Source organism: Sciurus carolinensis, chromosome 5 (assembly GCF_902686445.1).
Source record: "Sciurus carolinensis chromosome 5, mSciCar1.2, whole genome shotgun sequence".
NCBI classification, from domain to species: Eukaryota; Metazoa; Chordata; class Mammalia; order Rodentia; family Sciuridae; genus Sciurus; species Sciurus carolinensis.
Genome location: NC_062217.1, coordinates 167,648,026 through 167,661,041, shown reverse-complemented (window position 1 = coordinate 167,661,041; position 13,016 = coordinate 167,648,026). Strand labels below are relative to the sequence as shown.

Genomic DNA, 13,016 nt, shown 5'->3' with positions numbered 1-13,016 from the left:
TATTTCCAGGCAGAATGACAAATAATTCCATAAGCCATATGAAAAAAGGTTCTGGTTCTTGTTAAAAGAGCTTTAATACTGTATTTGAATTGAAATGAATGTTGATGTGTTAGTCGACCTCATTTTCCTCTAGAGCTTAAATCGACTGGTTTTAGAGGCTACTTTGTACTAGGAATAAAAGACCTTTCAAGGAGGACATTTGGGGTGTAAACAGAGATGGGCTCTCCCAGCTGCCAAAATGGATGGCAAACTCGTTTCTCCAGCTGGACTGGAGAGACAGGTCGAGAGCACCAGCCTGCCATCTGTTGGAACCGGTGTTTTCAGTGGTACCCCACGTAGTACCACAGAGGCCGGAAATGCTTCCCACGAGAATATGTGACACAGCAAATCCAGGAGCTCTGAACATCCTGGTCTCCCCTGTTGCAAGCGGCCAGCAGGACAGTGTGTCCTTGCAGCTGCCCCTGCCCAGGGTGGCAGTCTGCTCATTGAGGCCACCCCTGTCAGCTGCTTTGGCGCCAATTTCTTTCCAGGTCTGATGAGGTACCATCACCAGCTGCCCTACTTGTGAGCAGGCCCACGAAAACCAGGCACTGAGGCCCAGAACTGCTGACTCAAGGCTTCACGAAGGAACACAAATCCAGAACACCAGGCTGGAAATAGCAGCGTGAGCATCTATTGATAGCGTACCGTCTGCGGGCACAGTGAGTGAATGAGTTGTCAGCATGGGGGGGGGGGCGGTACACGCATGCGTGTGCCTGCACGTGTTTGCAACCAAGCCCCAAAATATCTCCCTCTTTCCATAACTACCCCAGAGGTCCTGTCTGTGATCCCCTCTGCACCCTGCCCACCCACGACTGGGTGCAACTAGCCTCTAGCTGCCTGAGAACAAGGGATTTTTCCCTCAATACCTGGATCTCTGCACACGGACTTGGACACATGAAGACAACCTTTGTGTCTTCAGTGCAACCCAAGTCCCCCTTCACCTTGCTCATCTAAGGGAACGTTGCGAGAAACACCCGAATACAGGCAAAGCCAGGTTGCTAGCAGCTTGCTGGGGCTGCTCTGTACAGAAGTTTGACCAAAACAAAATGCATAGTACATTTATGTCACGATTAATCCAGAAAGACAAGAGGCGCTCCTGCTTAAGTGAACTTTCCACCAGGCAGAGGCTGCTGTCAGGGAACAGATCCCAGCATGATGTGGTCCTTCATCCTCCAGAAGGAAGTGTGGCCTGCAGGGGGCACATGGGAAGCCTTCAGGAACTAAGTGCATGTGTGGATGGACAGACGGACAGACAGACCTGTACTGAGACACACAGGAAAGGAAGAGAGCAAAACTATCTCCAACTCCATGAAGAAATGCCTAGGATGAGGCCTGGCCCAGCTTCCAGAACTCTAAGGAGATGCCCGTCATCACACCAAGCCCAGACCCACACTCTCCAGTCCCTGACCTCCACGCCCCCAGGGGCAGGTCTTGGTTTTGTTTTGTGACGTGGGGGGAGGAAGGTAGACTGGACCCTCAGTCTGCGTTAAACTCTCTTCTTCAGACACCCAAGTCAAACAGATGAATAGACGACAGGGGAAATGCTGCACTCGCTCAGACCCTTGACTGACTCCAGGAAGGTCCCTGGGCCCTTTGGGCCTGGGTGTTCTCATCTGTGCAAGACAGCTGATAATAACCATGGCAGCTCCTCCACCATGGAGGGGCGGCAAAGCTTAAATGAGATAACACACGAACAAGTTTTAGCACAGCAGGGCCAGACGGACAGCAAGTGCTCAGTACACGCTAGCTGCTGCTGCTTTGTGAAGAAGCAGGAAATCACGTTGGTCTGGGGAGGACACCGTGTCCCTGCTTTGCTGACTCTTGTGGCATCTCTGGGACACCAAGCCCCGAGCTCCTCAGTCAGGCAGGAGTTAAAGACTGGAGGCTTCCTGGTGGAGTTGCTGAGTGACCCAACCCAGAAGTTTTTGCCCCAGCTGTGCCCTCAGAGCTTGTGAGCTCAGCCAAAGGACTGACCTCACTGGACCTCAGTTTTCCCACCTATAAAATGGATACAATAGAAGACCTGCCTGTCAGTGCTGTTAATGGAATTAAGAGAGTGAAGCATACAGCCAAAGCATTTCTCTCACTGTCACGGAATACAGATGGTCTTCCATGAAGGAAGGACACTGTCAGAAGTAAGAGAGTTATCGATGCACCCTGATGCTCCAGGGACCAGATACCCACTCCCAGTCAGAGCCTGGGAAGCCACCCCTGGTCCTTTCCTTCTCCACCCTTTTCTCCTAAAGGGCTACAGTTCCCATCCCAAGTCCCACCAAATAGCACTGCAACGACCAGTGTTCTGATCAGAGAGAGGCCAGAGGGCGGTCCAGCCCGCGTACCCACATCCACCTGGACAGAGGTCTCAGCCTCTGCTGGTCGAGGTCCTGCAGGTATCAGTGCCAACCCAGGGACAAGCCTGTCCTGGAGATGAAGCAGCCCAGTGCACTCGGGAATGCTGCCATGGGTTTAGTGGATGTCATTGCAGAATAGACTAGAGCAGCACCGGACACAATGGAAAGGTCACCGTCCCTCCTAGAAAGAAGTGGCCAGCTGATCGCATGCACGTGTGAGCAGCCCACGTGGACTGGCCACAGAACAGAACACCCGAGCTTGAGCAGAGCACCCCGGGCAGCTGTGGGTCCTCCAAACCCAAAGACTTCCCTTTCATTCTTGTCCTGTTGGCTTGTGTCTCTGTTGTTTTAATGCCTCAAGGTCAAAGCTGGGGTCTTCCATGCTTTTTTTAAAAAATCACTCTGCTTTTGTTCCCTGGCTTTCAGTCCTCTTGTCTTCTGAGAAAGGCAGGCAGGCCAGGAGGTTCTGCCAAGCCCCAGGCAATGATGCTGGGTGAAATGCCGGGTGGATTTAGACAAGGAGTGCAGGGCTCTGAGGGGGTCACAAGGCGGGCGTGAGGTGGACAGGTCTTCCCCAAAGAGCATCCTTTGCCTCAACCCTGAAGAATGCACCAGGGTCCCCGTGCTGGTGGAACACTTGGCGAATCCACCCGAGGCCCTGAGCCTCCGTCCTGGGCAGCAAGGGGAGGCGATGCTGGTGCCGAGCCCGAGGCTGGTGACCTGTGCCAGCCCATCACAGCCCAACCTGGTAGTCGCTGTCCCTGCAGAGTCTCTCTGAGAGGGAGTGCAGCCCACATCTGCAGTGTCACCCCTGCCTCAGGGCACCTGGCTTCAGGCCTGCGCAGGGCAGGTGCTCCGTGACCGTGACCCTGACAATGGATGAGTGAAGGAGCCACAGACAGACCCAGATCCGCTCCATCCCATGACCACTGCCCTGGATCACAGTGACCAACAACCTCCACACGGCCCTCTGTCCTCCAGCCTCCTCTCTCCATCCACTGTACTCCTTGCCACCAGAAATATTCCCCCAAGACTAAATTCCATGCTGCTTGAAAAGTACAGAAGAGTTTCCTTCCATTTCTTGGGGCCCAGCAAATCCCCCAGTCTGGCTCAAAACCCCTCCAAAGCTGAAGAACACCTGCCACTCTGGTGCTAGGCTGCTGCTCTGCCCATGACCTCAGTGCCTGCTGCCAGTCCCCCCAGCTTGCCCCTGGCCTGTTGCATCTGTGGGGCACTCTATCACCCTAAGACTTGGCATGGGCAGCTCCCTCCTTAATGAACTTTGCCCTTCTCTCTCTATTCATGCTGCAAAACCCCGGGGAGATGCTGCCCTCTGGCCTTCCCAGCACCTCCAGGCAGCGCCAGGTGCTCCCTAACTTGGCTCTTTGTTTTCAACTCTGTTGGAGAGTGCATTAGGTCAACTTATGCTCCCTTCTCAAAAGAGCCGTCTTTGTCTCGTTCCCCCAGTCTGGAGCAAATGTCTCCTTGTCCAGCCAGGAGCTGCTTGCTCCTACTCTTCACAGTGACCCCGAGGAGATGGCTACTACTGGCCTCATTTTAAAGATGGGTTCACTAAGGCTCAGAGTGATCAAGTAAGCTCGGGAGGCTGAGGCAGGGGATCTCAAGATCAAGGCCAGCTTCAGCAATTTAGTGAGGCTTTTGGCAATTTAGTGAAACCCTGTCTCAAAATAAAGTCTATAAAAGGGGCTGGGGATGTGGCTCCGTGGTTAGGACCCCTGGGTTCAATACCTGGCATCAAAAATAAATCCACCTGCATGTTCCTTCCCCTCACCACCACCAGCACAGGGGAGGCACAAGATCAGCCAGGATGAATCTACCAAGCGGGTGGATGGATGGGCGGACAAAGAGATGCAAACACAGCAGGGAGAGCGCCAGGGAGCACTGAAGGACGCACTCAGGTGCCAGCCTCACCCCTGCCTGCTCAGCAGCACCCCTGGCTTTGCCTCCCAAACCAGCAAAAGGCAGCGGCATTCAGGCCAGGAGGGCTGAGCGGAGACTCTGGCCAGAACACGCTGCGCTCCCACCCCCAGGCCGCCTCTGTTCAGCCTCCTTCAGTGTGAGGGTCTGCTTCCCCACTCCCTTTGGGCCGTCTGTGAGGGGCCTTCTCCCGGCAGCCCTCTCTTCTGCACCTCCAGTCGGGTCTGAGGGCGGGAACACATGCACTGGACTTGGAAGAAAAGCATCTCCCAAGGTGCATATCATGGGCCCAGAGCTAACCCTGGGCAGCTGTGCAGGGCACTGGGGGCTTCTAGCCAAGGCAAAGGGACCCTGCCCTGCCCACACTCCCAGCCGTACCCTCCTGGACTCCCTCAAGCCCCATCACACCATCTGCTTCCCACTCGGCCCGCTTAGCCAGCTTCACTTCCAGGCTGTCCCAGCACCTTGGGACTCCACGAAGTGCTGCCAGCCCCGATTCCAGTCCCCTCCTGGGAGAGGGAAGAGTTGCAGGCTGGGATCCTGAGGCCTGCTCTCTCCCTTGCCTGTTCCCACACCTTCTATTTCACTCCTTTGGAGAGTGAGGCAAAGCCTCCCTCTGCTCTGAGCCTCCAGCTCAGTGGCTCTCAGTGCAGGGGACAACTGGAACCTGGATTACATAACACCATTAGACCCCAGTCTGGCAGGTGCAGGATTCAATCCAGAGACCCTCAGCCCAGCAACCCAACCCCCTTTCTCTGTCAAGACAGGGAGAATCACCCAGGCCTACGAAGATTTGACTAGGGCTTGCCCTCTCCAAACTCATGCAGGAGTTTAATTCCCAAAGCCATGTATCAGTGACACCAAGATGGGGGCCACTTAATACTACTATGACATTTAGAGCTGGGGCCTTTGAGGAGTGATGGGATTTAGATAACATCTCCAGAGCAGAGCCCCATGATTGAATCCTAGTGGCTTTATAAAAAGAGGGACAGAGAGCAGACACAGACAGGGCCACGCACCTCCCTGACTCCTGCCAGATAACGCACTGTGGCTAGCTGCCATGAAGTGACGCAGCCGGGGGACCCTTGCCAGAACATGCACCAGTGCTGTTTGTACATCCAGTCTCCAAAACTGTAAGCTAAACAAACCTGTTTACAAAGTTAGTCTGCCTAAGATAAGACCCCCACCTGAGAAACGAACTGCGGAGGAGGGGGACCAGCAGAAGACTCAGTGAGGGGGCGTGCGTGTCTTTCGAGAGGTTCGCGTCTCTGCTTTCCCTCTCCTAGCTGGGAAGAGCCCTCAGATCCCGGAGGGATGGGAGCAAAGTGCGGCAGGCTGCTCCAGGCAGGCAGGGACACCTGCCAGGAAGGCTGGCCAGCCAACCCCACCCCACCCTGCAGTCCAGGCAGCATTTCTCAAGGGGTTCCACTCCCTGGGCCCCCACATCAGCAGCAGGGAGCTGGCTTCCCCCTGCAAGGAGCTCGGCTGCCTCTCCTGACTCATTTCTTCCTGACCAGGTTTCCAATTCCTAAGGGACTCTCTCTGACCCCCAGCAGGGAGAGTGGGAGGTCAGCTCTGAGCCAGGATGTTTTCTTGGGTCACGAGCCACCTGGCCCATGTGCCAGCACAGCAGGCTCTCTGCCACAAGCCCCTGAGGTCAGCTGTGGCGTCTTGGCGTGAGCAAAGGCTTTTGACTTGCATTCCTGGAAGTTCTTAAGATCATCAGACTCTGCCTGGCCTCAGCCTCTCGCACCCCCAAACAGCACTGGGTCGGCATGGGAGGTGACAGGACGCCTGTTGGAAGCTCAGTCCCAGTGATCAAGGCTCTCCTTCCAGGACAAGCTCCTTGCTTCAAGCAGGCTTGGGCAGCAGGAAGCTTCACATACTACGGTCACATCTGTTGTCCCCAAGGCATGGGGCCTAGTGACCACCAATGGGCATGAGGAAGGGGTGTGAGACTCCTGGAGAAAAGCCCTTTGCTCTGGGTCGCGTCAGCATTTCCAAGGCAGCCATGAGAAGCAGGGGCTGCAGGAAGTGGCCCAGCAAGAACCAAGCATCTGTCAGTCAGTAATAAGACGTGCCCGGGCGTTCCTCGTCAAGACACCAGGTCCTACAGTCATGCTGCTCCCCTCCAAGTCCAAGAGGGACGGCAAAGCCACAGCTGTGGGGGCACTGCAGCTGCCTGCATGTGGTGAAGGAGAAGCCTCTTTGGAAACGGGAACCGGGGGATGGATTGCCACATCACGCAACCGAGGACCTCTGACTGGTCCAGGTGAATAGCAACTTCCACCTCAGTGAAGGGAGATGGTCACCTGTGCGCTGCTGAAAATGGTGCTGAAAACCTCCAGGGACGGGTCAGCGGGGAAGGGACATGATTTACTTGGACCCCTGAATCCAGGCCACAGTCCCATGACTAAAATCAGCGCCAAGTGAATTTGGAGGGTGTGCTTTACTTGAGGTGATAGAAACACAGCTGTCCCATGTCCTCTCCAGCCAGGCCACGGTGTGGAGCCTCAGGGCACCGGGCCTGTCGATCCTGCAACCTCTCCAGCCTTGGCAGGCAGCTTGTGAAGCTTTTAAAAATGCAAATCTGATCACATCACTGTCCTGCCTGGGGCTTCTAGTCACTCAAAAGAAAGTCAAAGAAGCCCATGGCCAAAGCTGCAGCCAGCTGCACAATAAAAGATGACAGTATTGGATTACAGCCCAAAGTATTAAATAAATACCCATGAGTCCACACTGATAAATAAATTATTGAATAAATTAATAAATGGGAGAGAAGAGGCAAATCCGTGCAGAAGAATTCTGAATAATTCATGTAAATGCCCCTAACAGAGGCGGAGTGTAACTGAAGCCCCAGGCCGAGGATGGAAGAGAAGCAGGTGGAGAAGCTCCAACGCCACAGCCCAGCCGACAGTCAAGGTCAGAGTCCTGTGATGGCAGGGTCCCCCCACGTGATGGGAGAAAATGGCAGTTTGTCTCTATAGTCTCTCCCTCCCAAAATCCACATGCCCAGTCTGATCATGAGAAAAACATCAACCAGTCCAGGGGCATCCTACCAAACGCCTGACCGGAACACCTCAAAACTACCAAGGTCACCAGAAACAAGGGAGTCTTGGGGGTGGGGGGGAACGTGCGATCCTAGAACAGAAAAAGGACATGGGGGTAAAAACTAAAAAATAAAATAAAATAAAACCTTAATAAACTAAGGAATTTAGTTAAAAATAATGTCTCAATATTGGTTCATAAATTACACCAAGTTACCATATACTACCATTACAATGTTATCAGAGGAAACTATACCTGTATAAATGAGAGCTTTCTATACTGTCCTCTCAACTTTTCTGTAAGTTTAAATTATACTTTTAAAAAAATTTTATTAACAAAATATTCTACCAAAGGAAAAGATAGACCCTGATCCTCACCATGACCCTCTGCCTTGGCCCTGGGAACCCGCCTTCCAGACTGCCCTGCTCCCTCCTGTCCAGTGCAGTTCCCCTGGCCTGTCTTCTGTGTTCTCACGGCCCTCACACGTGCTCCTCACCTGCCAATCTCTGTTCTCTCCCTGTGTCCTCAGCCCATGTGTAGTTAAACCCACTCGGCTGTCATGTCCCCCCAGGCCCTCCCCAGCCGCATGGACCAAGCGCAGAGCCAGGTTCCGTCTGTCCTGTGGCACGCTGCACCTGTGCATCCCCCTCCAGCTGCACCCCATTCCTGTCCTCTCCAGTGGGTCGGGTGCCGCACCAAGGGCAGGGTGGCACATGCCTTCCAGATCTGTGTCCTGTCCCAAGCAGTGTCTGGCCCACAGTAACTCAAGTGCATGCTGCTAAGCCCTCAGATGTATAAACGAACAAGACGCAGAAGCAGTCCAGGCAGAGTGAACTCCAGCAAACCAACAACCTAGGTGTGATCACCAGGTCACCCTGTGTGAGAGGTCGGGTGCCTCAGTCAGGTGGCCTCAGCAAAGGAGGACCTGGAGCAAGCAGGTACCACTCACATCAACTGGCTCCAGGGTTGCTCTCTGCCCCAACAGACTGTGTGCATCAAGGAAAGGTCTGGAGAGTAGAGTTCTTATAGATTTCACCAAAAATCTACTCTGGCCCATGGATAAGCATTCTTTCTTTCTTTCTTTTTTTAAATTGAAGTTACAACTTCTGGTAAAATAGTAAGTCACTCTTTTTAGGTATATAGTTGTCTGAATTTTGACAGTCATATAACCACCCCCACAACCAAGAGAGGGTATTTCCATCACCCTGAAATCCCTCTTCCAAGCCCCACCCTGGCCACCACTGATGGGGTTTCCATTTCTCAGAGGTTGGCCTTTTCCAGAATATGGTATAAACAGAATTCTATAGAAGGAACACACACACACACACACACACACACACACAACTGGTTCTGCCTCTGTGCAGTGCCCGGACTCAAACGTAACTCTCGCTGTTACATGAAGAGCGAGCCTTAGATCAGCTGCAGCCCAGAAGTCCAGAGGCGTGGTCTCAGGGGGCCAAACCACTGCTCTTGCTGACATGGCTCGCCCCATGGCCCAGGGCCGAGCTCCAGGACCCTAGCCTCTGGGACAGCTGCTGCGGAGGGGTTTGCACAGTACCTGCTTATGTCCTTGGCCAGATCCTGGCAGGAGGAAACGTCTACTCCGTGGCCAGCTGAGGTAGAAGGCAAAGCTGCATGGTCTGAGGCCGGGGCAGCAAGACCCGTGTGGGCAGCAGCTGGGGAGGTGCTGGGGACACAATGGAAGAATTATTCCAAATGGAACTCGGCTCATTAATGGCACATTCATCAGGCCCCACTCACCCCACCCAACCCACCCCATACACGGCATGGACTATTTAAAGACCCAGTGCACTGCATCCCTGGGCTCCCCACCCGGGCCATGGTGGAGGCTGTGACATCCAGAGCCAGGCCAGACCCCCAGGTTCCTCCCTCCTCAGGCTCCTGGAGAACTGGGGCTTCCTTAACAGCTCAGGTGTTCAGACACTCTGTGTAAGTTTTCTTGTTTGATTTTTCTTTGGAGGAAAGGACTTTGGGTGATGATTTCTCATAATTGCGTATAGGCAAAAAAACTGAATTGAGAACTAAAACACAACTTTGCATACTCTCCAGGATTTGCCAGAAAAATCTGAAACTGAGAAAAGTCCAGCTGAAAAGGCTGATGGGCAGCCAAGGAACGTGCATAGGGACTCGGTGGGCCTCCCTCTGGCTCCCCAGCGGAGATGGCCATAGACCAGGCTCTGTGTGTTGGGTCAGCGCCCCCTCCTGGACATCCAAGGGAACTTCAGCATGCAGGGGCCCCCTCAGGAAGCTCTGGGAACGCAATCCCAAAAGCCAAGAGGCACACAGTCTTGAAGCTCAAAAGAGGTTCTGATCTTCCCCTTTGGCAAAAAGCAAGAGTGGCAATGCCATCTGCAGCCTGGGAACAGACTTCGGGGGAGCCTCCCTAGCCTCTGCAGACATCCACAGCTCTGTCCCAAGAGAGCTGGCCTGCACAGGGCCTCTCAGCGGGGGCCAGGCTGAAATTATGTGACTCAGCTCTGAGGGTTTGAAACCCAGCCTGAGGTGGCAGCTGGGGTTTGAGGTTTCACAGCCCTCGTGGTGCAGGATCATTTCTTCCCTCAGGGGTAAATACCCACAGGAGCGTGGGTTTCTGTGTCACCATGTCCTGCTCACTCCCAGCTTCTCAGGCTCCACCTAGGTTGGCACCTTGGCCTGGAGGACAGCCACCACAGGCGCCTACCCCACACACCCTGGAAGGAGACGTCTCAGTCTTGCCCAATCCCTGCCAGGCTCAGCTGGTTCTGCAGGATCAGCCCCTTGCTCCTCTCCCCTGCTCCGCCCCGACCAGCCCACCCTCCTTAGCTGGAAGCCCCCTGCCCTCCCCTCCTAGGTGTGTGTGACAGTGGGCCCAGTCACCTCATGTCCAACAGGCCCACTTTCTGAGAGAGTGCCTGGTCATAAGCCCACACTCCCCCGCAGGGACAGGCACTTATCTCCTGTGTCTTGCCCTAGGGAGACCAACCTGTGAGCTCCCTGCACACAAAGGCCGAGTCTGTCTCCTCCTCCCCAAATCCAGCTGGGCCACCCACAGGAAGCAGCAACATGGACAGCCCAAGAGCATCCCACTGGCTGTGGCCAGACCGAGCTGGAATCTACATTGTTGGCTCCCAGGGCCCAAGGAAAGGGGGAGAAAAACAAGAGCCAGAGAACAGTGCTCCCTGGAGGCCCAGAGTGCCCATCCACAGTGAAGGGAAGTGACAGGCAGCGCCCTGGCGGAAGCGTCACGTGGGTTTACAGGTGGAACAACACCTGGGTTATCAAATCCCTATTTGTCCATAAGGTAGACAGGGACTGAAATTGTTTTGTTAAAAAAAAAATGACTCAGAATGAATAATACAAACTCCTGGAGCTGTTTAAGCTCCTTAAGAGAAACACCTTGACCCTCGGGAAGGCCCCCACCCCGTATCACATTCCCTCGACCCACATTCCTAGTCGGTGAACAGACCACTTACAAACGCAAACTGTGTCTGAGACACAATGCTCTCGAGGACATGTGGGTGCTTCCTCGGCTCACACCCATCCCACTACAAGGCAGTCTAATACACACTGAGGAAGGGTATATTGCTTGCAGGTCTGTTATTAAAAGCCGTGTGTGCGTGTGGCGTGGGGGGTACTGGGATCGAACCCCGGGCGCTCTATCACTGAGCTACACCTCCAGCCCTCTGAATTTTTGAGAGAGGGCCTAAGTTGCCCAGCCGGCCTGGGTTTGCAGCCCTCCTGCTCAGCCTCCCGAGTCTCTGGGATTGCAGGTGTGCATCGCAGCTCCTGGTTATCAGACGACAAGGAAAGATCTATTTTGGAAATGCTGGCAGCAGAAGGGAGGGACCACTCCAGATGGGTGACCCCAGAACAGTCAACAGCCTGGGACCCGTGAGGAGGCCCCCAAAGCATCCACCGCAGCTAACCTGAGAAGGCCCTGGGGCAGCACCGAGGGCTCCCTCAGCCACAAGCTCCCAGCTCAGCGGCCTGGAGATCCTGGCGGCCCTTAAAGCCAGTTCTGTTCCCCAGGCCACCCCATGCTCACTCCTCTCTTCCCTCTGTTGGCTCTGAACCACCAGGCCACACCCTTCCTGGTCTGGCCACGTCCCATTAGCCAAAGGCACCAATGACTCAACAGCCCGATTAAGAATGGCGCCTCCCTCCCTCCACCGCCTGCTCCCAGCCCATCCCCAGTAGCCAAGGAGCTTGGGCCCCATTAGGGAAATGGTGTGACTCACCACCAGGCCTAGCACACGGACACCCATGCCACCTCCAGGTCCCAACAGGGACCCACCTCCTCCAATTTTCCCATTTTGATGGTGGCCCCCCTCCAGCGGGCCACACAGCACCTGGAAGCCAGGATTGTCGGCCTCTTCCGGTTCTCTTGCCCCAGGCCCCTTCATCGCCCCTTCCTGCTGAGTCACCTCCTTCTTCCGGCATCTGGCCGGTCACCTCTGGAGCCCCAGGTCCTCACCCTCTGGAAGCAGAGCTCCTGGGATATCCTGCTGTGCCTGCTCCAGTCCTGTCCGGTCAGGTCCAAGTCCCACAGCACAGAATGACCCAACTCAAGCTCTTGTCAGGTCCTTTCCTTGCATAAAACCTTCCCCCAAAGTCAAGGCCTGTGGACTGCAGAAGAAGCCCCTAGCCTGCAGGCGGCTCTGACCGCCCCAGGCCCAGATCCATCACTCCCTGCTCCAACCTAGCAAAGCAGTCAAGCCCCTGGACACCGAGCAGGGCCTTCGCTCCAAGGGCCCTCTACCTCGAAGGCCCCTGCCTCCCTCCTCAGGCACAGAAGCCCTCCCCTGAGCTGGGTAATAGCGTACACCAGGCACACCAGGCTGGGCTGGCCCCCAACCTCTGGGCATCCCGTCATGCCCCACGAGCGTGTCCTTTCTCCTGCTCCACCAGGAGCAGGAACAGGCAGACCTCTGCCCATGGGTCTCCAGCGCCCAGCAGGGAGCCTGGCCCTGGTGGCAGTGCTCTTCCACAACCTGAAGCCCTCCTCCCTCCCGGGCTCCCCAGCGTGGGCGTGACAGCCCACAGGAGGACTGTCCGCTGGGAATGCCAGAGTCCAAGTGCCGAGGCTGCACCAGCATGCTTTCCAGGCAAAATGGACACAGATGAAAGCCAAGGGAAAATGTCCACCCACAATCCAAAAGGGCCGGGATTTCCAAAGACAAACGGCAGAGCTGAACCAGGAGCAGGGCCCTTCTGAGCGTGGTAGGTTGGGTCACCCCAGGCTGCACATCCAGGAAGCCAGCCTGAACCTGGACCAAAGGAAGAGAGTAAATAGGTCCCTCCAGCTCCCCTTGAGCTGCCAGAGGGTTCGGCTCCTCTGCAGAGAAAGGAAGGTGGGAATGTTCTGGTCATGGATTCCTGTCAGCTCCTGTCTCTGCCCTTGTCCCCATGACCCATGGTGGCTGTCTTAGAGACACTGTTCTCAGGAAGGCGAGACCTTTACATCTTAAAGACGATGCCCTCCGAGGACCCGGACCTTGGCCAAATCCAGCACAGAGCACGGGTCCTCACCCTCTGCATCCCATGTCACCTCTACAAGTTGTCCTCCTGTCCTCTGAAAATGAACCCAAGACTGAGGTACGCAAAGGCCCTTCTAGCCGTGAGTGTCCTGATCCCTTC

At 55.1% G+C, this 13,016-nt stretch overlaps 1 protein-coding gene across 15 annotated transcripts in view; it reads right to left on the bottom strand.

The window, feature by feature from the left end:
• Positions 1 to 13,016, bottom strand: part of Tacc2 (transforming acidic coiled-coil containing protein 2) — a 177,292-nt gene that overhangs the window by 75,403 nt on the left and 88,873 nt on the right. For all 15 annotated transcript variants that reach the window (XM_047553047.1, XM_047553051.1, XM_047553043.1 and 12 more), the window contains one exon: positions 8,938 to 9,066. In XM_047553047.1, coding sequence (XP_047409003.1) covers positions 8,938 to 9,066 — 129 coding nt within the window. The remainder of the gene's footprint in view (positions 1 to 8,937; positions 9,067 to 13,016) is intronic.